Source organism: Thunnus thynnus, chromosome 6 (assembly GCF_963924715.1).
Source record: "Thunnus thynnus chromosome 6, fThuThy2.1, whole genome shotgun sequence".
NCBI lineage: Eukaryota > Metazoa > Chordata > Actinopteri > Scombriformes > Scombridae > Thunnus > Thunnus thynnus.
In genome coordinates, this window is record NC_089522.1 from 24,986,506 (window position 1) to 25,014,031 (window position 27,526).

The following is a 27,526-nucleotide window of genomic DNA, read 5'->3' on the forward strand; positions in this document are numbered from 1 at the left end:
TGTTTCACATTTGACAGGGATGAAATTCTTAAAAACATAGCAACTTAAACTCACATTTTTTTAAAAAATCTGGAAAATATTGGAGCTTGTTAACCTGGCGTTAATCACATTTTCTTGTTTATGTTGATGTTAAGTTGTTTCTTATGGACTAAACTCACTGTGATAACAATAGTTTATAACTTGAGAGGTTTTAGGTTTTTTGATGAGCAGAAATGAGTATAATTATAGGTCATTAAGACAGTATGCTCTTGCATTTTTTCTAAATGTGTGGTGTTTTTTCATATTTATTGATTTATATTGACCCTCTGGGTGATGCAAAAGAGTCATCCTAGACTTTTAAATTGGCTGCATAATTTGAGAAACAGTGAGAAAAAAAAAAAAGATTTCTACATAAATCGTTAAGTCCAGCTGTTTCCGAGCTGTTCATAACGTATTGTTGCAGGCTCCGAAATTGAACAGACCTCTGTCAGTGTGTGGTGTCAGTACCCTCAAATGTGGATTCCTCTTGATGTGGAATTACTTTAATGTTTCAAACGAGTGTAAACAAATTACCTCCGTCCATATGAGGGGAAACGATAAAACACTGGGAATTCAGTTGTTTGAATGTCAGTGTGCCAACCACTAAACAGAGTCCCACCAGGGGGTGATGTTGAGCTACAGAAGCACACTTAGTGTATGAAGGATCTGTCTGTGGTCTATGACAAAAAATGAAGACATCTGGTTTTATGATAGTAATGACTTCACTGTGTGTTGTATAGTCCTAATGTATTCATCTAGATAGCAGAACTTAACAAATAGGATCCAGTTGTTAATCGCGATGCCTCTCCAACACAGCAGGCTCTCACTGAAAACCCTGACTTGAAAGTCCCATTGGTGAGCAGGTTTAAGTTATTTTCAGTGTTCCTGTGAGGCCGGTCAGTGGAAAAAAAAGGAGGAGGAGGAGGAGGAGGAGGAGGAGGAGGAGGAGGAAGGGGAACATAGAGAGAGTGAGAGAGCTTCATACCTTCATGTAAATGCAATGTCGCCTCATGCAAACCTGGCCCTTGAAGCTTTTACATACAGCTCCCATGCTGAATCTTTATTCCTGCATCCAGTTTTTTTTTTCTTCTTAGTTTTGGCTATTCATTAATATAGAACATGGTTTTTGGACATCCCTGTTACAGTTTTTACATGACGTGTCCCTGGATGTCGGGTAGCTGCTGAGAGAGCTGAACAGTGTTTCCTTAACCTTTTGTCCTTGTGGTATGCAGGCAGTGCTGATCTCTCTTAGTTGTTTGGCAGGTCTTATGATGGCCCATAACAACTGAGGGTTACATCTTGTGTTAAACCCAGGGGCCATGACCCAGTCTCACTCAGTGGTGTAATGTTTACATCCTGGGGTATTTCTCTCCAGCCTAACTGATTGTCAGGGCCCTTGGGGGTGTTTTTTTTTCTTTCTTCACACTCATAAAAAGCACTGTGGGTCCGTTATTTTAAGTACAAAGCCTGGAGGGCACTGAAAAGACAGGCTTGATATGTCTTACACTGAGACTCCTTGGGATAAAACTTCAGCCAATGGTCTTATGAATCTACCAGAGCAGAGACTCGTAAAAATATCTCTGTATAAGAGCCAAAAATTGAGAAAAGAAATTTGTAAACACAACCTACGTTACTAACACTTTGTATGTTGGGACTCACCAGGAAAGGAAACACAGTGCTAAAGTTAAATCTTGAAGTTGAATCTTTGATAGTGTCAGTTTTTTTTGTAGACCTAGCATAACAGTGTAGCATATTTACTTTAATTTAAAATCATATAAACGCAAGGCCTAACATACTCACACAGGTGTGATACGTAACCTGCATACAGTATATCTAAGGGTAAAGCAGCTGGAACTTTGGTGACAACAGAAACAATCAGCAAAGGTTGTTTTCTAAAATGTAGTGAATTAAGCCTGTAGTCTCAGCTGAGCAGGAAGTAATATTTCTCTTTTATTTTTCAATCGGGTGCAGATTAAAAAGTTTCATGATGTTATCATTTCACTCAAAGTTCATGGTGAAGCGGCAGCAAAACATCAAGTAAGCACGCAGTCAGCCATTAACTTACAAAAGTGCTTGTGCAGCAATGGTATAAATATTTCTCCGCTGTTTTGTAAAGAAGGATGAATTTAACCTCCTCGTGATGTCGGACGACTTACTCTCCCAGTTTTGTGTTGAATCAGGCGGTACATTTTTTCCAGCCTTTTAATTGAATCAGCGAGGCGTGGATGGATGGGACCCAGGTCCGGTCTGTGGTTGCTGAGACGTATCATTCCTAATGCCTGCCTGTAATAGACCTTTACTGACTGCTTTGCACGGTCTCCACTGATTGATTGTATTGATTTTATCCAGCTTACCACTGATACAATAGGGAGTGTTATTGAACCATATCAAAGTGGGGCAGAGCTACAGTGACCCTTATTACTGGCCATATTTCTTATAGAGACAAAAAACTTCACTGTTTTAAATGACAACAGACAAATTCACTGTGATTTATTGTGATAATTATTATTATTGTTATCATTATTATCGTCTTATTTTGCCCAACAACTCTTGTGTGTTTTAAATGTATTTCAATATACTGTCTAGCCTCTGTTGATATTGCTTGCATGGGGAGTTTGCTTAGTTACCACAGACTGGGAGAATGCTTCTTTTCCTCGATTTTCTCTACTTTTCTCTTTGCCTCCTGAAGGACTGAAGAAAATTCGTAATCCGGATCGAATGTACAGATCAGCAGTGTGTTATGCTGGCCATGGTCCACCTAAGAGTATCAGTGATGACACAGAGACGAACAGTAAGAGTCAGTTATTAATACTGCATTGCTGCTCCAAGAGGCCACTAGCTGGCCAATCTATTATTCATTCATCGATTCATTTATTTACTTCTTGATTTCATCTGTCCCCATGCCCCCTCCTTCTTCTATTCTCTTCCAACACAACACCTCCGGCTGCTCTGTTGATTGAAGTGTCTGCTTTACGGGATCATGCTGTCAATAGCTGAAGTGTTGTCGTTAACTAAGAGTGATTGTTTCAGGTTGAGGCCAGGGGATCAGGACCTGAGCAGACCCTCAGAGAGAAAGCTTACACTTTGAGCCATCAATTATGGCCCTCTACTTGCCTTTTCTCTGCTTTTCTTAAACCAGCATTCGATGAGGGGGGGGACAACCCAGGTTAAAAAATAGATGGCTTTAAAATGTTGCAAAATTAAATTGTGTATGACCAAAATATTTATTAACTGCTGAAAAAATTAATATCCTCTGATATTTTCTTTTACTTCAAATGGATTAATCTGTGCCTCTGCCTCCCTCTCATTACATTTGTGCTCTATGAGAACTGTAGTCTAGGGGCAAAGAACAAAGACAACACAACATCATAGCTGAGGTTTTTATGACTTGTAAAAACCAGCTTCTGTGGGAATTGCTTCAGTGCACTTACAAGTCTGCGCACTAGTGCTATTTTCTGTCACGACCAAAACAAATCAGTCAGAAATATAGGCCAAAGTCTTGTTTTTATTTGTGGGTGATTTTCCTTTCATTCCTCTTTAGAAAATGTGTCTGAATTTTAGCCTCTGTCTTTGCCCATTGAAAAAACTGTCAGCTGTAAAGCAGATTGTTTCTCAGCAGAAAGGAGCCCCTTCATTGTTAATAAATACACCAGTCTCTTCACTGCTGGAAGACTCTGTTGATCTAGACTAGAGACTGGGTAATTAAGTGTGCTCATGTATTGTCATTTCTAAATAGAGAGTCTGAAATCACCCCCAACTCCTTATTAGACTCCTCACTCGATATCTGTCACTGGAAGAGCTCTGCTGCACCAAATCTTCTTGGTATATTTTTAAAAGAGAATGTTTTGAGAGATTTAATGGTGGGGGACTGCCTCCGCAAAATCTATGAAACAGGGGTGTAGACTGTAACGGGGACATTGTTGGTAGACTTTTGCGTTACCCCCTCATGTGTGACAGCTGTGACTGACAATACATTTTGCCGGTCTTGCTATTTTCCCTCATGTTATTGCGTGGTATTACAGTATCCTGTACCCATGTCAGACATCCTGTTTAATGCGTTCAGCCTGGAGGTTTTTCTGCCTCGCCAGGACACTCTGTGGCAGAATACAGCAGCTTGAACAGGCAGGTAAACCATTGATCTGAGTAATCGTCTGAGTAATTGTGGGAGTAGTTATGATACAGAAAGAGGGGCTTTGTTTGTGTGCATGTGTAAGCAAGAGGGAGAAAGTGAAAGAGCACGAGAGAGAGAGAGAGAGAGAGAGAGAGAGAGAGAGGGAGTAGGAGAGAGAGACCTCACCTTTGCTCTCCTTGAGATGGGATTTTTATGGATGGGTGAGCTTGGTGAGGGCAGAGAACACATAAAGAGTCATTTTCAGTTTGTTGCAGGCAGTTAACCATGTGTGCATGTTTGTTGAACTTCCAGTAATAGGCCCAGGCTTTTTTTTTCTGCTGTTTGACTTTTTGACAGTCTTCCCTTATTATGCTACATTATGCTATACTATTATAACCACATAGAGCCAGAGTGCGTCTAGGGTATAACCATTGGGGGAATGTAAACAATGTAATTGTGAACAATGAGCGCTGCCACAATGCACATGTTGCATCTCGTCTGGTGGTAACACAGCTGTTTATACAGTACCAGCCAAAAGTTTGGACACACTTTCTCATTCAAGTGAATGGGAAGATGTGTTCAAACTTTTGACTGGTATTGTATATCGATGTCCAGAAGAATTCAGTATTATTCAGACTCTTTATATCTTTCCCACCGGGAGGAGAAAAAAATACCTTTTGCGTCTCTTACAGCAGCTGTTGTGTGTGTTGCAGGTCAAACACTCATCCTAGATCTTAGAGAAGTCATGTAATGTTCTCTTTGTTGTAGTTTTGTTGTAACATAGCAACGCCATACTGGAGTTGAGTAAGACTTTTTTTGTGCTCGTGGGCGGTTAGTAATTTCACTGTATGTAAGAGCGTTATCGAACAGGCTATAGGCCAAATGATAAAGATAATTGGTTTCCCACTCCTACACTAACACATGGCTATTTTAAGTCTACACACTCCTATCCATGTCCCCATCTAGAGCCATCAGGCTGTGGGGAGACTGGCCCCTGGACTGCTGGCCAATCATTGTTATTACTGCCAGGGAAATTTGACACTGCTTTAATTGTCTTGTGTTGTAGTAAAGCTCAGTTCAGGATCCCCCTACAAGTAGGAGGCTATGGACTTCTCTGTGGCCAAGTACCACAAGTCTTCCTTGTAGAAAAAACTTTATGAAATTGATGATGTATAGTGGATATTCAAGTTTTATGATGTTTCAAACCTCTTGAGTTTGAATGAGTGATTTTGGACTATCACGTATAACCGAAATGTGACAAAACGGAATATCGTTCAAAGAGATAAAAAAAGATAAATCGTTTTTGTTAAGTTAATCACATGTTAGAGAGCTATTAATATTTAATGAGCCTGGAATTCATGACATTTGGCCACAAAATATTATTGACGTCAGCAAGAATTTTTGGGTCTTATCTGAATCACAGGAAAGTGTCCTAATCTGAAGGCTACAGGGGAAATATCCCATTACTGTAAAGGCCACCGTAATAGCCTCCCGCAGGTTAAACCCCCTCTTTACCTTTCCACCTTCTTTTTTTCACACCTCACAACCAGATTGATCGCTTTTAATTGGCAGCATGTCATTAGCTGACCACTGCACCTTGGCTGCTTCACATTTGACCACATTTTTTTGTCTAGATTTTTTTCATCTTGTAACGTCTTTCACCATGTTAACATTTGGTCTGAACTTTTGGTCCACCCAGATCTGGTCATTACACTTACGGCATGACAAATCCGTAGCACTACAATTGTTTAAATTTAGATACCTGCTTCCATATCTATTGCCATGTCTTGGTATTTCACTTACTTATATTTCTACATCCCTTTTTAAGGAAAGTGCATGCTGTAGAAACTGCATGTAGCTAGCCAGTGGGAATTTTTTTTCTGTGCATGTTGTGGATGAATGCCATTTCTGTTTTCCTCTCTTCTGTCTATTGTGATAGGCCTGTGTGCTTTTGTGTTTCTCGATGTGCATGCGTGGTTTGTACACACACTGAAAGTTGTTCTTTCAAATCCCCTGCTAGTGATGCAAGTAAAACGATTCAAATAATATGTGATGTTATACTGTTTCTGTCCCCCCCTCACAGTGAGCGCTTAAGTGTATGAGTATTATTCTGTCCATATAATACAGGGATTAAGTGATCAAAATATCAGTTTCTTCAAAAAGGGGAGCTTTGGAACAAACATTGTTAGTTGCAGGAGGTGAAACAGATGACGATGCATCTCCAGGTGAAACAATGCTGCTTATTCTATCTTTAAAGGGACTCAATGTAGGCAAATAAACTGAGTTCCCTTTAGTTAAAATATATTATGAAATATGCAAAAAAACAGGCAGTTGTTGCAGGATGTTAAAGTGATGCATTTGTCACCATAATTAGGCCATAATTTTGATATGAGACTCTACAATAACAGCCAGAGCACCTTTGCAAAGGATGATATGCTTTTCTTTTGTTTGTTTATTTACATATTGTATCAGTCCCTACAATTGAGATCCTGTTGCTTGGCCAAAGTTTATCTGCAGCAGAAGAAGGAGTATGTTTTTGTTTCTGGTGGCTTGACATTTCTCACCACAGTTGATGAAATATGTCTGAGCTAATCTCATTTGGCTAACCAGGCTAATTTTGGAGCTAAACTCTTAGGGGCATTTTTGGTCCTGCCCAGTGGATGGCTGTCATCCAACCTAATGATAATAGACATTGCCATAGGCCTAATTCAGCTTCACAGCCCTTCTTACTGGACATAGATTAAAGCCAAATGTTTATCCACAGGACTGTTTGTTCTTTTTTGATTCGCCTCCTACGTGTTTCAGGTAAAGCTACAAAAGAGCAGATACTGTTACACTGCCCTTCACATCCTTAAGCCATATTAGCCACTGAACTGTTGTGGAAAATGTTTGCATTCAAACTGTTACTTTAGATATGCACCGCCAGCAGCGATTTGTTGAATGATCTATAGCCAAAACATTAGCTTGCAATTTCTCCACAATGTGGGCACAGATTAAAAAGAAAAACTGTCACTCCCAGAGCGCTCTGAGACAGAGACGGAAGAGAGAGGGTTTTGCGTTCAGGGCTCGGATATTGATTAAAGATTTGTTTTTGTCAGCCTTTCCAGTCTCATGACCCTCGCTCTCGTCTCTAGGGTGGGGCTGGAGCAAGCTAGCATGACAGATACCCTTAAATTCGGCCCAAGTGTTTGCTTAGAAGCCAGGATCAGTGATAATCCAAACATCAGCACACAGAAATATATATATTTATACCCATTTGACAGAGAGTGATGTGAATTATGAAGGGGCATGCACAGGCTGCCACTGTTCGGCACACAAATGGCCAGTGATGGCAACATGAAAGCTGTAGACCTGTAGCCTCTGTTCAACAGAGCCCCTCTCCCTGTTTAGCCTTTTGTACGTGAGCTCGCTCATCAAGACTTAGAATGTAATTGGCTCCAGTGTGCCAGCTCAGCTCAGCACATCCTCTCATGTAACAAGCTCGGGTATCAGCCTGTCTTGCACTTTAGTGTTTTACAACCAAATAGTAGTTTTCTGTGTATCCCTTTCTTGGCTAATGTACAAGCAGTCATTAAGCCTGCTGTTTAGAATCCAAAATAAATATTAAACCTTACAGGAGAGTTCACAGGAAATGCAAGAAGTAGAGTGCGCCTTTCAAGCTTTGATCAGCTTCTGGTAAAGGAAAAAAAAAAAGCTACATTTACATTTTCAAAGCCAGATTTTTGTGGGTAATTTGTTGTTCATGCATTGATCAAATCAGACAATTTGATTAGGAAGAGCTCTTCTATATTCTGTAAACCTATTCCAAATCTGGCATCCAAGCTATTCCCCTGTGGGTTGTTTTCAGCTGATGCACAGTCTACAGTATATGTGCATTTTCATGCCACAGTGGACAAATCTTTAATTAGTAAGCAGTACTTTGTTGGAACGCTCACAGTTCTTCCTTTACATCTGTGGAAATGCCTGGTGGAGGGAACAGTAGACATATAGCTGTTGAAGTATTACTGGTGTAGATAAATAGCAGCTGAAAGAACGAAACAGTCGAGAGTTCAGAAAAGAAACCTCAGCACTCAACAGTTATGTTGAGTTCACTTTTGTATGCTTTGAGAGCCTCGTAAGAAACGTTCTAGTGTAAAAACAAGGCCCCTCTCAAGTTAGACAAGGACTCCCAGATTAGAGGCCAACACTGAACATCTGAAAAATAAGTGCCACATCTAAAACACATGCTTTATTTAACAGCACAAAGCACAGTGTGCTATTTAAAATATAACAGTAGCTAGCCTGTTCTTCAAGGAAATACAGTCATCTGTATCTGAGATAAAACCTTGAGCAGTAGCCCTCTGTATAATCTGATCTATATGTACAATAGGCTTTTTTAAAGGCAATTATTATAAAAAGACCATGTCTATAATAGTTTACAGACAGAGAACGCTCTACTTCACCATCATGACTTTTTTCTTCTATATAGTTTAGTGTTAATTTAGCTGCAAAAGCATCCACACAGTACTGAATAAATGTCAAATAAATGCAGCACTGAGTGGTTTGTCCATTACAGTGGTGATGCTGCAAACAACAGGACAACATTTCAGAATATTTGGCTTCATTTGGATATTGTAAAATGACATAGCACTGGTATTTTGTTAAATAAATAATACATATTTTATGGCTTAAATCAGTAGTATATTACATTTAATTTTGCTTGAGGACTCGTTCCAGTCAGTGACTGTCTGAAATCCATGATCCATAGACATCAACAGACACTTGGCTTGTTCCCTGATGATGCTCTGCCAGGTCTTTACTGTAGCAGTATTCATTTCTTGCTTGTTTTGGGGGCTTTTCGCCTCCAGTCTGGTCTTAAGCAAGTGAAACAAATGCTCGCTTGGGATCAGGTCAGGTGACAGACTTGGCCAGTCAAAAATATTCCACAGTTTGGTAATTAAAAACTCCCTGGTTTCCTTGTCTGTATGTTTAGGATTACTACCCTGCTACTTTGTCTTATAAGTGTGGGACTGTGGATAGAAAGGGCTACAAGTCTGTCACTATTGGCCCAAAAACGTGAACACCATCAAACACTCTTCGAGCCGAAATTCAGCACTTTAACCCCATACAGTACCTGCTGTTTCATTTCAAATCCAATGTGCTTGAAAAATTATTCTGAATGCACTGTATGTCTGATTGGAATGGATCTAATCTATAAATTAGATTTGATAGATCTAATCTGTAAATTAGATTTTTAGATATGTGCGGCAGCAAGACAGAGCTTTGAATGTGGGAGGGCCTTGCCTTTAATTAGCCTGCAAATATTAGTTTAGCAGCTAATAAAACAGGGTGGAAATGCCTTTTGTAGAAGTTCTTCTATGCAAAATATAAGAAGTGAACCAATTAAACGTTTTAGTGTGTAAAAATAAAGAAATAAATACAACGTTTAAATGCAACTTTACAACACGACATCACCCACAATGTAGAGATTATTATTCTGTGCTCGCTGTAAAAAATAACATCTAACTATTGGGCTCTTATGAGAACGTCTTCATAACAGTGTTGTGTCTTTTCACATTCGGTATGTTTATACACACATTAGTAATCTGATCATTCCCCAGTTTCGGCAGTAACCTGATTTCAGAAGCGACCATGTAAGGTTAAAGGATCAAGGGAAACCCAGTTAACACCTTGTTAGTCCTACAGGGTTTACATAGGTTGCTTTAATGCTTAGGGGGATTGTTAGCTGACAAATACAAGATTGGCATTTCAAAGTGAAATGCAGTTACGTTGCAGTTGTGTCATCTTCTCATGTGCACAGAATACTGAACTGAGATGCGTTTTGCATAATTCAGAGGTCTGTGGCAGAGAGAGCTGTAGACCCAACAATACCTTGCACAAAAACATGTTGTGCAATGACCGATTTAATTATGAGACCACAATTTTATTGCATTTGTCAAGATCCTCTATGCTGAATGTTCTCAATCCAAGTGTTTATGCCTGCTGGCAGATTGAGCAGACATATCCTCCTACGGTAGATTTCTATCTCGACTCTCCCGGTGAGAAAATCCTCAACATACTTGAGACATATTCCAATCCTGCTCTATCTCGTGTTGATGGTGGCATAGGAGGGTGTGCCAGAGGGCAGCACTGAATCCCGAATAATCTGTGGAGAGACAGGCTCGCCATATGTATCTGCTGCTACTGCTGTCTGTCGGTTGCAAAGAGCAAATCTTCCGAGCACATTTTGTACGATGGGAGATGGCCAAGACTTTGTTCTGGCCTATGCTGCATCTGAGTGTGGATCCCGTGTGAATTTCTATTTGGGATTCAATATTGAAGGCCGTTCCCCTTCTGGACCCTTTTAGTGAAAGACAACAAATATGTGGCACTGCAGTAAAGCTACACTACAGCTTCATGCTTGTTTTAAGTTTGCTGCTGTACAATAATAAGGGTACACACAAATACAACTTCCTTTTTCCTTTGGTACCTCTCTGATCATTCAGTTGCAGCATGTTTTCCAGTTCTGACAGTGAAACTGCTCTGGTAGTACCAAGAAGCAGATGCTGTATGTGATTCTTAATTGGGCGAAGCGAATGATTACAGATACCTGTGTAGCTCATATAAAACACAGTCTTATGCAGAATTATAGGTACAGATGGATTTGGCAAATACTACAGATCTACAGACCTAGTCTTTCATTCCTTTGGGAGCGATAATGTTCCACCTTATGCGTTACACTCAGAGGCTCCAAGCCAGCGCCATCTCTGTGGACCAACTGTGTTCATCCCCATTGAATTTTCCATATGGAGGTTTCTGGGCAGTAGCACTCTGTTCTTGCTGTGATGTAAAGCAAGTTACATGCGCTCTTGTTATATCCCCATAACCAAGTGCACCACTGGATTATTTGTTTTGGTTTTTAAAGTGGTATTTTTCTTTGGTTGAACTTTTTCTCTCTCTTTTTTTAAAATTTTTTTTTACAGTCAACCACTGATATCAGCTACTCCAGGGATCCATAGTCAGCACTCATATTCAAGCTTTTTTTCTGTTTCTGCCTTTACTTGCCCATTTTTTTCCCTAGTATCCTAACCAACAGTCTTATACAGTTTATATGAAAGAATGCAGCTTGATGAGATTTATTTTCCAGTTGTAATTTATTTTCAGGCTGAATTGAATTACAAATAAATGCAGCTTTTTGACTTAACATCAATCTTCTGGTGGAATAAGAAGTGAGATCTTTTACTTAAGTAACAGTAGCAATACCACAATGAAAAAAACACCACATTACAAGTTAGAAGTTAGAAGTTCTGCATTCAAAAGTAAATGTACATAAGTATTGACAGCAAACTGTGCTTTGACTTTAGAGTAGTGTACTTTTTACTGTATTTTACACTACTCTGTTCCCCTAATCGCACGTGCATGTAGTGTTATAGTATTATATAGTGTTTCCTTCTTTTGTTATTGCATGTGTTTACATGGTTTTATGTCTTAGTTGCATGCATAAAAGGCTTTTTAATCTGCCTTTTGCACAGTCTCGTAGGAGCCACAAGACACTTTTCATTGTATGTGTTCTCTGGATTAAAGTCAAGTCATCAAAAGTAAAAGTACCCATTATGCAAAATGGCCCCCTTTAGGGTTGTATTCATCATATACAGTATATATTGGTGGAATATTAATACTTACACTAATTGATGTATACATGTAAACATCATTTTAATGTTGGAAAGGTAGAGCTAATTTTAACTTGTGCTATTGGGTAGTTTCATCTATAACAATACGTATTATTTTATAAACTGATCATATGTTTTACATATAAAATATTTATGTGAAAAGTAGCTGGTAGTTATAGCTGTGAGTAGCATAAAATGGAAATACATAAAAAATAACATAAGTAAAAGTACTTCAATGTAGTAGATGTACTGAGTTACATTTCACCACACACATTAAAACTAAATAATAGATTCGTTTGCACATTTGGGAACATTGCCTGGATTAACTGTAACTCTGCATCCAGGTTTTGCAGTGTTGCAGTTTGTTAATGTATTAGAAGTCTGATATATACAAAAGATAAGGTGAACACAGTCTGTTTGAATGAGGGACAAGAATAACTGAAACTTTTTTTGGCAGCCTACAGAGACAAGGGAAGCAGATATTAGTTTGCTGTTTGTGAATGATACAGATGCTAAAATATTTCCTTGTAATGAACTATACACCTTTTGCACCTGAGTTTGTTTTTGACTTGCACTTTAGCATTATCTCCAGCTTTTAATAGTTTAAAAAGGTGATTAACAATCCCTTCATTGTTAATGATTAGATCCTTGCTTGTAATATCTTCTTTTTGTATGTAAATCACTAAAATTATCGACACATACATTAAGACTACATCTCATGTAGACTTACGTGTCTACATGTGATGATCACAACACGACCATAATAGGATTTTTCATGATATAATAAATTCAACACGTTTTTGTCTCCTCAAACACTCTTTGTCCTCTTTGTTCACACTTAAGCCATCTGCATATTTGAGCAGGAAGAAAGCAATGGAATGAAATGAGCATTTGAATGCATCCATGCATGCGGGGGTCTTTAAACTATACTGTTTTATAATGCTTGTGAACTGATTGTAAAATGTAAATTATAGATTGAACGGCATACATTATGATGTAAGCGTTGGGCCTGGTAATTGTAATTATTTCCCTGAATAATATACCACATTCTGGCATGCAGCACACAGATTCCCATACTAAATCCCCATACACTATAAAATCACTCAAGGGTGTTTATTGTGTCTAAATAATGAATAGACACAGCCTTTACAAGTTGACAGTGAAAAATTTCTGGTGAACTCCCCTGATAGAATGCATTTCACAGTAAAATAATATAGCCAAGCACAAAATAAAATGTATGCAAATATACGCTATTCTTAAATTAATTTCCTAATTCAGTTGGGAATAGTTATTTTACAGTCAGCGTTTTGCTGCAGAGAGACTGATAGACTGATAAAGAGGCAGACGAGCAAGTCAATAAAGTATGAAGGCCGCGATAAATACATGTTTTGTCTTGCTCTCGTTGTAGATGAACATGGACATTTGAAAATATACCTGCCCAAGAAGCTGCTTGAATGTCTACCAAAATGCACCTCGCTGCCAAAGGAGAGACACCGGTGGAACACTAATGAGGTAAGGCCACCGCTCCTTATTGTACGACTTTATACTCAATCCATCTCTTTACAAAAGTGCCCATCCATAAGACACGCCGTTCTTTCAGGGCCTTTTCAGACAGATTTGTAAGCCACGTCAACTGTCTTCAAAATGACATCTCCCCATGAGGCCCTCCAGTCCACCAAAGATATCACCATTGAAATGAACTTGTTTCTTTTTACTGTTCACATGTAACAGTGATTTACATCTATTAAGTTAATTCTCTGTCCTGCTCTCTTCAGATGCCACTTATTGGACAATTTAGCATGCTTGTTTTAATTGTATGAAATGATTTTTTCTTTCTTTATTTATTTATATTTTTATTATATCTAATATTGCATTTAAAGTGCAACTTCAGAAACATTTCTGAGCGCATCACCTTTGCAATAATTTGAAGTGAAATAATTTTAAAGTTAATTGTTTTAATATTGACCCCAAGCTTCGACTGATTTTTTTTTTTAAAGCTGCATCAGAAAGTCTCAAATAGAGAATTAAATGCCACTGGGCTCCCCATGAATAGCCTGATTGCGATCTGGTATGTATTCTGGTCCAATTTAAGAATAAACCACCAAAACAGGCAAAACATTCTCTCCCTCTATTCTCATGTTTAAACAAAGACAGTTGCAAAATGTCTATCTCATCTTGTATTCTATGTTTACTATGGATTTTTCCAGTGTTCATTCTGCAAGGAAACCTTTTTTGGCATAAATCAAAGGTTAATGCCAATTGCAATGTTGAATCTTATTCACAAAACTTCACTCCTGCTGTATTTAGCGAGCATTATGAAGGGCTCTCGATGTAAACGTAAATACTGTTTAACATTGGCGCCGTGAAGGCTCAAGGTGTCTGGCATTTCATATTTGCATCACATTAGGGAAGATAACACACCACTTTACATTTTCTCTCTTGGAAATCAAAGCTAAAAGGCTTTGCTTTTTTAAGAAGATGTCACAGATGCCCTTTGCTGTGTTTTTTCTTTTTCTTTACCTAAAGGAGAGACATTTTGAATTATTTTTTGAGCACATAATCGTTTACTTAAAGGAAATTGTGTCGTGTCTGATGCTTTAGTTGTTGTCTAAAACATAATCTTCTACAGGCATGTGGTAGACACAAAATTTCACCTGCAATTTTGTCTAATTTTCTAAATGCACAATAACAAAATGTTTTTTTCTTTCCATATAGTCATATGTAGACTAAAATCACTAGCAGTCACCAGCATCAACAAAGCATCAAATGTAAAATAGGAAAAATGAACAAGTAAAATCTACAGAAGGAATTACAGCTGTCATTTTCAACGATCTTCATGATCCATTATGCATATAGTAATTGATTCGCTCTTGCTTAATTTCACGGCATGGACCAACATATGCACAAGTGTTGCGTAAACATGTTATACTGCATTTCCCTAACATGATGTTGCTTCATTTGCCTCAGAACTCATTTGCCAACCTGGCCCTTTTCTCAGAGGACAGTTTGATGAATTTATCACTTTCATCTCTGCTATTGATAGATGAAAAACCGGTTCTTCTTTTCATAGAATAACTGGTAGTAATTACATCCAAATGCACCCCATGACAAATCTTAAAGCCAATATGCAAAAATCAACCATCCATGCTTCTGATTAACAAATTGTGACCATATAAATATAGTCATCTGCAGTGATGAAAGTTAATTGACTGAAAAACAACCAGATGATAACGCACCAGACACGATCGTTTTTAAGGAACAGGATATTCAAAAAGACAATCTGTCATTGACATACAGTTTTTACTCCGACATTGTACTGTATGTATATTTGGGAAAATATATGAAAAGACTAATTCATCCCTGGTAAAGACAGGGATCTGTAGAAGTAGACTGGTAATTAATACAGCAAGGAATACACATAGTTTCTCCTACCTTACATCACTAGCAGTCCCCATCCAAGTTTGCATCTGTCATATTTTTACTCACTAGACTTGCCCTGGTTATGAAAAAAATGTAAAACGCTTGTGTGTTTCTAATTGGCTGATGTTGTAACTTGTTTGCCCTGTCTGACCTGCATTGTGCTGCTAGCAGTCTAAATTAATTAACACGGCTTTGAAATTGATCTCAAAATGTAAGTCTAAGCATTTGCTGGGGATAAATGCTGTCAGCTAGAGTTGTTAGCTTGTCTTGTCATTTATTACCAAATTAAATCACAACCGACGTATTTCAGGAAAAAGCACCATGCTGTGTTACTGGGCTGCAGATTTTTGGTGGACTGATAGGATATTGGAAAAAATACAATTCCAGCGGTGGTGTGGTATGCATGCCAATAGTGTTTTCCAGGACTGAAGAGAGCAAGGCAACCTTTCCCTAAAATCAAGGGCATTTCTTTTTTTGTGCAGACCATGCAAATCAGAGTGTTTGTGCCTCATTGGTGGCAGACAGGCAGGAAGGGAGGGATCAGAGAGGCTCTTGTCGGTGCAATTGTGTGACTCTTAGTGAAAGTGACACCTCATCAATTCTATGCATATTTCCGGCACTAGCTCAGCATACTTAAAGGGTACCTATTATGCTCATTTCCAGCTCTATATTTTTATTCTGGGACTCCACTAGAGTAGCTTTGCATGATTCACAGTTAAAAAACATCCTTATTTATCTTATACTGGTCTTTTATGCCCCTTAGTTCAGCCTCTGTCCGTTTTAAGGCCTTTTAAGGCCGTGTCTTTAAGGCCTCCCTCCCGATGAGCTCACTCTGTTTTGATTGGTTAGCTTCCAGAAGCTACATCACAGCTGACTTCTGGCCGCTCTGGAAGCTACGTAAACAAACAATGAAAATAACTATAGTAGTAGGATTTCACTGATTTTTCTCGTTTTTTACTTGAAAGGTCAACTTCTCAAATACATTTGTACATGTTTGAGCAAGAATCTGATCCGAAATATGTGACTGAACAATGCAAAAACCTAAGCAACTACCTTAGCAAGTAAGGCTACGGAACGGACAATCGTTTATGGGCATGCACGACGATCTGACGTCACATCGTCAGCAAGATAGAGAAAAATGTTGCAAATGAAATGTTCATAGCAGGCTGAAGCCTGGGCTTTTGAATTGCAGGGAGCATTTCTACATACGTTAACCTTAAGATTGATCATGTTTAACATGGATATCTGACATCATAACCGTATATAAATAACAGAAGACCACAAAAAGCATAATAGGTCCCCTTTAATACACTAATTTCCCACTTTTTTGCATTTAAGGAATCTCAGTTGTCTAGACAGTTAAAGCTGCTATTACACATTTGAGCAATGAGAATTGATTGTGTGTATGTAATTATTCTTCTTCCATAGCAATAATTAGCCCACAAAGTTTGTCCACTTTATATTTGAAAATTGTTGTTGTTGGTATGATTGGCTTTCAGACAACAAAACAATTACAAAAATAAGCAAATGAATAAGTTAACACATGACTCCTCTCTTGGCACAGTGTTTTGGACGAGATACAAGGCAGCTTACAATCACAAAAAAATGAAAACAAAAACTATTTTGTTTTTTAACAAACTCACTGACACAACTATCTCTCTTTTTTGGAGATGAGTTCATGTATCTATTCATTATTTGTGCGCATTCACAGATACAGAGAACCTCCAAGAAGGCATTTTTGCACACCTGACTGCGTACTTGACAGTTGCACGTACTGTATAATGTAACTGATATGAGGGAATATTCATAAATTATCTATTTTTTCCTCTCTCTGGCAGCTCACCTCTTGCAGTTGTACATTATTTGCGCCTTGTTCAAATCTGGGATGATTCTGTTTCAGTTTCATTCATGAAGAGGTACACACTTCATTTTACTGTTGGTGGAAATGATTGAGGATACAACTTGCTGCTTGGAAACTTTAATCTGGAAGGAGGATGAGTGGGGGGCTGTGGTGTTGCTGGTGAGGTGAAGTGAAGCTAATGCAGAACTATTAATTTTTATCTCATTCTCATGATTCCCCTGTGTAGTTTCATGAGAGGAAGGTGTGCAGGAATACATTTCAAGCATTTACTGGAAAATTAGATAAACCAATCGAATCAAAATTCAAGGGAGGGTATGGGAGTTTAGAAGGTTGAATGGAACTCTCGTCATTGAATCATGAGCAGCGTGCAAGGTACGGATATGCTATCAGCCTTCAAATTATCAATGGGAGAGAAGTACCTGGCAGTGCTTGAGAATTTACTTAGCAGCTGTAGCAGAGAAAAACAAGGTATTATTGAAAGAAATACAAAAGGAGGTCATGATTGGAATAGCTTCTATTGTAGTAGAAATCAGTGATATCGCTGTGAGATGATACACCACTTCATAGTGAGTAGGTTTGCACAGGAAAATGGAAATACTTCCAGGAGTCTATGTTTACCTTGCTCTTTCAGCCATTGATGTCCCCATGTCGCTCAGGTGAAACACATGGGAACAAATCCTCACAGAATTTCCCTTAGGTCTGCAGCCAACTGCTATTGTCTGCTCAGTGCTCTGGCACGATGACCTCTATTTTGCTAGACATTTCGGTTGAGATTAGAATCTTTTTAAAGAAGGACATCTCACACAGGAAGGGCTTTAGGCTTATATCCCTTTCAAGATCAAACAGAGTCAGCCTGATGTTTGGTTACGCTGGCATGAAGGTTGCAGGACTTCAGAGATGCTCTGGAGAATTGCGATTTTGCCAGTGCTATTTTCAAGATAGACTTCTTGCTTTTTGGTTCATTTTAGAGCTCTGATTCAGGCTATGTATTATTATAGGATTCAAACCAAGTGTATCATCCATTGGAAACTACAAATCAAAGGACCTGACTTTATTTAGGCCAGACTTTTCTCCTATTAAGGTTGAGTTTGCCCCTTAACTATTTACTTCTGTAGCAGCTTTGCTTTTTTTACCAAGTTTGAATGACAGTGTTTATGACTTGCTACTGGAGTCCTGAGGACAAGAACAAGCAATATTTTCCCAACATGTTAGATTAGACTCCTTAGGGTTAGCCTCCTTGTAGACATAAACCATGCTGATTTTTAACAAGTGGCTCAAGTTGTGTGACATTATAAGGCATTGACAAACAGAGAAAAAAATTGGCAATTTTGGAGAAGTGACTATATTCCAAGTCACTCAGTCTTAAAAAGCAGAGGCAGAGGAGTACAGCATGAAGCCTTGGTTGAGGGAGGACACTGGGCCTAAGCTGGTGTGACACCCTCAGCCTTTAATGAACGGCACAACGCTCTGAGTACTGTGAGCTCCCACTCAGCTTAGAGGGAACTGCTTCTGAACTGGTGCTGAACCAAAACAGACAAGAGAGCATCAGCTCAGGCCTCCACCGGCCTGCTACACATTTAATGCCCCTGTCGTCAGGAATAATCCTCTCTGCCTCACGCCACCGCCAGCAGCAGCACAGCATGGTGCCTACATGCAATATGCCGCCGCTCAGGACAGAGCAGGAGCACCAGTAGAAACACTTAGTGGACTCACCAGGCAGCGGTCGTAACAGCCGAGGAAGCAGTGATCAAAAACCACAACAAATTAAATTAAAGGCGAGATCGGATAAACCTGAGAGACTGTCAGTAACAGTGTAAGATAGGTGCTATAATGACGAGCACAATTGGCTGCAGTGCGGTGTAATCATTCACTCCTTATCTCTGACTGTTAACCTGCTCCATGTCACTGTGTTATCTTGGATCCTGCTGTTATGATTTCACACAACAATACACTTGGGGAGGGGTGAATAAATATTTTTTTTATTTATTCATCTGTTCTTTGAAAACAGTAATGACTTTTTTTTTCAGTACACTTGCTAATTCCAGTTTACTGTGGCATCTCTCATGAGTTTGAATGTAAAGGGCCGACCGTCCAGTTTTACACTTTTCTCAGTCCAGCAGTAAATTAGGTGTGTTTAGTGTATGCACGGAGAGCAAAGCTTCACTTCTGACTTTGTTTACTGTGATGTGTGTAGGCTGGTCAACTGAGATTTGCAATTTTTGCACATTATTATTAAAGTTATTTTTAACTTTGAGTTTCACTATGAATGAAAAGTGTGGTTCCAATTAAATGTATCATTCTCATTATTATTATTAATATTAATAATACAGTGTCACCTGCAACTGATCAAAACAGTAAAAACACCCTAAAAATGTTCTTTTTAGTCTACAATTTTATGACTTTTCCCAAAGTGACCCAGAATATACAAAAATGGAAATATTTTCAATTTTTTAAAAATTTTTGTGCAGCTGATTACACATTTATGTACAAAGAGTGTGTTCTAGGTTAAATTTGATGCATATTTATTAAAAAATTACCATTTAAAAATATTGTTGCATTGTTCACATTCAGTAAAATTCATTGAAATCATTATAATTGTTATTTTGTCCTGTTTTAGGTAGCAGAAGACCACAATATAGTGAGATTGTGAAAGTTTTTTCTCCATAACCAAATAGTGTAAAACCTAAAGAAAACACTGTGCTCTCTGAAAGCCTCTTTAAGGATTGAGCCTATTTATTAAAGACTGATAAGGTATTTATGAATGAAAAATAGATTTGTGGTTCAGATGTTTGGTATAGAGGCTAATTATGAGGGGATAGGGGCGAATGGTCAGAATATGAACAGTATATAAGGGTTAATATAAGTTCTCTTGGCTGTGTGTTTCCAGTTTAAAGATTTTTTTGCTATTATTTGATAGATGAAAGTACAGAGCGACAGGAAACATGGGTAGAGAGAGAGGGGTACTACGTGCGCCAACGGTCTGCAGCCGGAATAGAAGCGTGGATGTTGTGGTTATGCGGTAAACGTTTCCAAGCGCCCCGTGTGTTTCCAGTTTACTTCTCCGCCATCTGTGACTTTCAACCCTCAGCCTTGACAAACACATCAAATTTAAATTTGTGTGGAGTGTACTGCAGGCTGAGGACTTCGGCTTGAAACTCCTGGTGCAAAAGCTGGAGCGTCCCCCTTGGAATATCCTGACCTCATTAAAACATTGGCTGGATAAACGCTTTCTGCTGTGGATTAGTATGACTTGTACTAGAGCGATCTGGTTACTCTGGTCAAATCGCCAGACTATTCATACCAGTTCTGATGCATTTTGTGCCATCACATTGCCAAACCTGAACTGTCAGTGTTGTTTTCATGGGCGTCAGTGCCCAGAGAATTCACCTAATCGAACACGGGGTCACGCTTGATTAAATGTTTATCTTCATTTTAGCTCCTTGCCTTGCATGGCTTTCTCTGTGGAGAGTAATTAAAACGACTCCCACCAATTGCTGATGTTTACAGAAATGTTCATTAGCTTCTCAGGGGCAATCAGTGGAAATTAAAGGTCATGTTTGTCCATTTATCTGTATGTTTGTTTATTTATGTTTGTTTGTTTGTTGTCATTTTTATTTTTCATTTTTTTGTTTAGATGCACTCAATGTTACAGTAACAGGTGCCGAGAATATGTCAGTGAATTGAGAAGGTGTAGGGTATCCTGCAGGGATTCTTTTTTAACCAAGGTTCAGATTTTATTCATATAAGCTCTTCATTGAACTACTCAGTTGAGGTTTAGATGGCAAAATGCCTGCACAATTTATTCTGGCTGCTGAGAGAGCACAGTTTTTCATCCACAGTGTTGCCGTATGACAACTTTTTTTACTATTTCTTTTAAAAGTGTTTTTAATAGAAAACACCCAGGCTAATTTATGTCTGTGTGGAGTCTATGTGGAGCGATCATATACTTTCATCTTACTGTAGTTTCCACTCAATTACAGAGTTTACTAAATAGATTTCACAGTGATTTTTCATCTCATCTGGCTGTGGGAAAGTAGAAGACAGGAAGATAAGGAATTGGCAGAGTTTCTTTGGATGGCTGACTTCATCGTAACTTCCTGTGAGCTTGATAGCTTTACTGATTGCTAGTGTTGTAGCTTACTGTGAAGTGTCAATTGCGAGGCTACGGTGTAGTGAGGCAGTTGTAATAGGAACCCACCAGTCAGGTCATTCAGGGGGTCCTGCATGCTAGAGGGACCCTTTGCTTTTTCCTCAGGATGTGCACATCAAGGCAGGGGTCCTCAGTATTCTCTGAAGACAGGGGTATCCACTCAAAATTGCATGACCTCTATTGTAGCAGATACAGGTCACTCCACCTCCTGTGGGAAGCCTCTAAATTGAACCCAGCTTGTGTCTTCGATTTCTTTCCAGCTCTCTCTTCCTCTGGTTTCCCTCCTTTACTCTTATCTTCTGTCTCTTTCCCTTTTCCCTCATGTGTTCACTGAGCTGCAAAGCTATTCAGGTATAGACGAAAAGATTTCTACCTTTCTCTCGGAATTGCTGGGTCAGGATTTTTCTGTGCGGAACCATTTTGTAATGGAGTTTAACTTTATTTACTAGATAAAGGAAAATGAGTTCTGCATTTGATGTGTGCGTCTATGCTTCAATAAACTGTTATATTGTTTCATATACAGTAGATGTTCATATGAGTGAATACCTCTGGTGGGATTGAATGGCAGTAGTATTATCACATTCACTACCATGATCTGCTCTGTTATCAAAGTAGCCTCCTGGAGCTTTAGGTGATATGTTTTTTTAAATTGAATCTTTGTATAGTATGTTTTTTCCACCGTTGATGCTGGAACTACTGAACCTGTTGACAATAATGAGGACTTTTTTGGGGACAATGTTCTTTGACCTTCATTAATTTGGGATGGTGAATCACCGGCATTTATGTATATAAACTTTCCTGATCTAGGAAAGTATTATGAGGTGTTTTGTCTACATCTGCTGCACTGATAACTTTGTTAATTCTTTAAATTAATTCCTTAAATTTTTTAAATAATAAGATACTTAGAAAAAGCCTATATTATAGAAAGAAAACAGAGAAAAGAAAAAGGAAAATGGAAATCGGCCAAAATGGAAACAAAAAACTAAAACCGAACTGGAGCTTGGAGGAAAGTCTACTGCTCACAGAGGGGGTACATCAGAGAAAACATATAATAAAAAGGCAAATTTAGCACCACATTGACAAGAACAGACAAAAAAGATGCACGGAAAGAGATTGCAAACAAAATTAATGCCAGCTTTACTCTTGTCGCTTGTATCCCCGTGGAATACAAAAACAGTGGTTTAACATCCTGTCAGAAGTGTGTCAGGAGATTGCAGCTTACAAGAAAGACTCTGCTGCAACTGGTAAGCTATAAAATTACTCTATTCTGAATTATGCATATTACTTTAGATAACATATTGTGCATGACCAGTGCTATATTGTTCAGCGAGAGCGCTTAAATGTTTTGGGACCGCCACTTGTACAATCAAGTTTTTCAAGTTGACATCATATCTTAAATAATTATGTTTGAAAAGAACAAGACACAGTCTGGTGTTCTGCTGTGTATCTCACTTATAAAGCAGCCTTTGTAGGGAATAAAGTTTTCTACCCCGACACCATGAGGAAGCAACAATATGAACAATGTTGAGTGGTAGGCACAGTGCAGTGGCAATGGTTGCGTGTTTGCGATATCAATATATAGACAAGTGACTAAAAACTTCACATCTAATTATCTAAACCTGTCCCATTTACAGATAATCTGCTAATTGTTTAGGCTGACTAATTAACCATCCATGAATTCATCCCCTCGTAAAACCTAAGAGGAGATATAAGTTTCCATTTTTAAATTAGTAGATGACATTGACTCCTCTCCGGTCTCCTTTCTAACGGTATTTTTCTTTTGTACTTACAAGCTTTGTATTTCCTTATCAGTCAGACATTTCCTCACACTTGATTTAGTGCTGTCAATGAAGGAAAAAAGCCACTTAGCTCCCTTACTGTGACAACTAAGGTGTCACCCATAATTCAAAGGGTGTTTGCAAACATAGACATAACACATTTTAGTCAGCAGAGATGTGGTAAATCACCCCGACATCACAGACTTGTGTTCTCAATCCAGCCCATCATGCTATATTAAAACTTACTCATGCTTTAGATGAAGAGGATGCTTTGTCTACAGATTTTTGTTTGCAAAGTATATTCTAGTTTAGTCTTAAAATCAGCTAATCAAAATTCTGAGACAGGTTTTCATCTTCCTACTGCAATGTATTTATTATTTTTTATTCTTCTACCTACCCTGTTTTTATTCACTGAATATTTCTGCTGTATATTTATGTTAATTTCTTAAGATAACTCATATTAAAAGGAAACATACACTTACAGAGTAAACACAAGAAAACTTTTGAGCATTTGAACATCATGCACTGCAGATTCTACTCTTTAAAGGATTATTCCAGCAATTTAGTATAGCACTTCCATAAAAGTGGGGACCTCAGAGGAGACAGATTAAAAAAAGACTGGTCAAAATCGAAGCAGCTGAGGCTGAGATATCCTGACATTTAATCACTACTATGTGTCAAGCTCCAAAAACACTGGATCCTACATTTCACATAGTGCAACTCAATAGCGTCTTTTCTCCTGAATGTCCTCACCTTTCATGACATCATCAGGGTTATTTTCTCAGACTTGACAAAACTCCCTCCAGTGCCACAGAAGACATTGTTTTTTATAGGCTGTGTATTACTCATCTTGACGAGTAAACTGGACTTGTTATGTGTAAAATCAGTGGAGTGCCCCTTTAAGTGGAGCTTCATTTGTAACTGAAGTTGTGTTGTCATAGCGGATTTAATGTAAAACAGGTATGTATTTAAAAAAACTAACCACATGCTCTGCCTCAAAATTGAAGGTAGTTATTATATAATTTAATATTGAACCTCTAAGTAGACTCCAAGTTGGCATTCGCTGTCATAATCCTTTCCAATAACGTCTCTTCAAACATCCACGAGCAAACTCTCAACATAACCTCTTACTGATTATCTACATTCAGCTTAAGACATTTGTCAGAAATAGCTAATTATTAACTTTATATAGATGTTAAGAAAATGCATGTTTTTTTATTTTGTTTTCTGCTTTGGATCAACTAATGCATTAATTATTGATTGATTATTCAAACTCCAGTCAGCAAATACTAGCCTGAATGCTTGATATGGCTGAATTTTAAGGATCAGAGAGTTGCCAAAAATCTTGATTAGCTCTCGCCACAGACTTATTTTTTATTATAAATCAATAGTTTTCCATAGTTGTAGTAAACTAACAACAATTTTAATATACTGTTAGATTTGAATCAATACCTCTGACAGTCTTTTTCTTTAAAATTTTATTATAAGGTTCACAATGGGTTGTATTTTATTTATTTCAAGGCTATTGTTTTGGATTACATTGATGATATGATGTCATTGTAAGTTTGTCCGTTCCTTGTAGTTATTGGCTGGATTGGCTATAAATTTTAAGCACACCACATCCTTTCTGATGGAGTACATCCATCTGAACAAACACTATCTCGGTTGAACTCCTTGCGGAAATCTCCAATAAAATTGTGCCTTCGCTGGGCTGAGCTTGGGCTGAGTTCATATTTGGGAGGCTTTCCCTTTCAGTTATATTTTTGTTGTCCATTTTTAGATGTTCTAAGTTGTTTCGTAACACTTCATGTAGCTCAGTATTTGTTCGGCTCTACTGCTTGTCCCATTTTGTATTTCACCAAGGTTAAACAACAGCGCCGGCCGGCAGAAGAACACCGTGTATCTTTTTATTTTTGTTGAGAGAGTGAAAGCAGGGAGAGAGGCTACTTCAACTATTCCTTAGAGGGAAGAGGATCTTTTTTTAGAGTATCAAAGGAGCACATCATTTCCACACTACAAAATATAACATGTTAAGATGGAGTTGAGGTCGGAAGATACTTCATCTGGCACTGGATGGAGGAGGCTGCTTTGAGTCTTGCTGTCTATCTTGTTGTGTGTTGGTCTTTGATCTCTAAAGGTCCTTGAGAATGAGAAGCCAGCAACAACAGCAGGCTGGGATTCTCTGTGGGCCTGTTTGGATCCCAGCCCATCATGCCCTTTTCTATCTGATGGACAGCTCCAGGCATGGCAGTGCCTCTATAGCCCTGCTGCATTAGGCCTTCATCTGATTAAACCCTCTCTCATTGTCAAAGGCGGGGAACTAGAACTAGGGCTATCATTGACCTTGTTTGTAAGCAGCAGGGAAGGCCTTAAAATGCATACATTTTCTTACATTTATCCACCCTTTAATGCCTCCAATTATCATTTTTTGCTAAACCAAAAAGGCTGTTAAGCTTAAACATAGGGACACCTGTGTTTAATGTCACCGCACACTGTTCATCTTATATTTTTATTTTTAGCTCTCATACTGCATGTGTTCAGCATTTATAAAATTTGCAGACGAGGAACCTGAGCATTTGGCAGGTTGACACGACTGTGGATGCACAGCTGACTGGGCTGTCATTTTCTGTTGTATGAAACGTGGCTGCTCCATCTAGAATCAAGGGCGACTAACTAACGAGGTGTTCGCATCAAATCAGAGATGCTTATTAGTCCGATCTTAATTCTTCAAGTAAGAATCAGAGAATCAAGTCTTGTTTCTAGAAATTTAACTACAGATCTTATTTTGTAATTAAAGCCTGATGCTCATATAATAAAGTCAAATACAAAATCAACAAACTTCAAATTTTAAAACTGTATTTTTATAGTATATACTTCTACAGCTGCAAAAATCCTTTTTTGAATTCCAGGGATATAACGGTGTTCCTTTTTTTTTTTATCAATTGTAAGGTTGAAATATATCTTACTTTGTTACAGTTCTCCTTCATAGGTCGCCCTGACCTTTTGAGATATTTGTATTTCAGTGGATCACAGTATCAAAGGTTATTCCCTATAAGTTCATTGTTTTTTTTCTTATCAAAGCTGCCCATTCAGGCAGCTCGTAGGATCCTGGTCCAGCAGGATTCAAACGTCCTTTTGGTTGGATGTCCTTGAGCCCTTTGTTCAACTGGGCAGTATGTGAAGTCCCCTTTCTCCTCGAGATGTTTACACATCAATAAAACTGGCTGAATTTGAAAAATAAAGCTGACAAGGACATAATGATCCATCCCACCGGTCTCAGATCCAGGACTGAATGAGTTCTTAAAAACCTTTTTAGCATAAAGGATAAAGTTGTAGAATAAGGAAGCTCTCGGTAGGTTTGTCTTCTAATGGTTGTTTAAAGTGATAGGTCATTTATTCTGTTATTTTTTTAATGATCCTTTCTTCTTTGAAGTCGAAGTAAAACAGGAATGAAAGAATCCATCTTGTGCTCTTCTGCTGTTTTACTCCAGTCACTTGAATGTCTAAAAGTTATCTTCTCTGCAGCAAATCTCTCAAATCCTGCCAAGAAATTATTGCCAAAATATGTGTGTATCAAATAAAAGATGAGGACAAAACAGTTTCCCGGTGAAGAATGATACTAAACTTTCAAAAAAGTGGACACTGAAATGATGAGTGACAGCAGAGTGAGGTGTTTATTTTTATTGCACAGCTCTCTCCTTTGATTATATTCTGCACTAGTGCATTTTCTATCTTCTGTGAGTGATCTGTGCAGCTTATTTCAAAATAGAGCAAAATAGGTTGCTGCAGGGGAGCTACTGTACTCAGTAGCAGGTATTACAATGTGGAGCAATAGTACAAATTTCAGTATATGGTTTCCGCTTCTGTTCAATATAACAATGACATGATTTTACATTAAATATTGTCAGTGCAGTTCTTTAAGACATGCAGCTTGTTTATCCCGTTTCCAAAGATTGAAACTTATTTGAATAAATATACATTACAGATAGCCATTCAACGTGTTTCCATTAACATATTTTTGAAGTATCACATTAAAAAAGCCTAATGGAAATGCCAGAATTTGAAATTTCAATGAATTTAGCAAAAAGGTTTTTACGCTCGCTTGAGGTAGATTTCGGAAATGACGAAAAAGAGTTTATATGCAAAACGGGTAATGGAAACACATTTGTCAAATAAATAATGACGTAGCGAACGTTTAACTCACAGGACTGATCAGCTGTTTCCGCTCTCGGTGTCTTCCGGTGTCTTCAGGTAGCATGAAGCATGGCCAGTACTAGCTGACATGAAAGAACAATTACAACTTGCTCGATTGAAACAAATTCCTCTCTCCATCGTCAACGCAATATAACTATTTGTTTTGTTTCCTCTACTTCTTCTACTCTGTTTACTGGTGGATGATTTAAGCCTATACCGCCATCTCCTGATGAAACTATGCATTGCGTAGCCTAGTTTATCCGCTTCAAACTAATTGATGGAAACGCACCTAATTTGCATTTTCCTTTTTGCGACATTTCAAAAGTTTGCTTAAAAATTCTCTTG

At 38.3% G+C, this 27,526-nt stretch overlaps 1 protein-coding gene across 1 annotated transcript in view; it reads left to right on the forward strand.

The window, feature by feature from the left end:
- The window catches only part of camta1a (calmodulin binding transcription activator 1a), a 291,574-nt gene that overhangs the window by 2,465 nt on the left and 261,583 nt on the right, over positions 1 to 27,526 (forward strand). The window contains exons 2-3 of the mRNA XM_067592910.1: positions 2,708 to 2,809; positions 13,187 to 13,290. Coding sequence (XP_067449011.1) covers positions 2,708 to 2,809; positions 13,187 to 13,290 — 206 coding nt within the window. The remainder of the gene's footprint in view (positions 1 to 2,707; positions 2,810 to 13,186; positions 13,291 to 27,526) is intronic.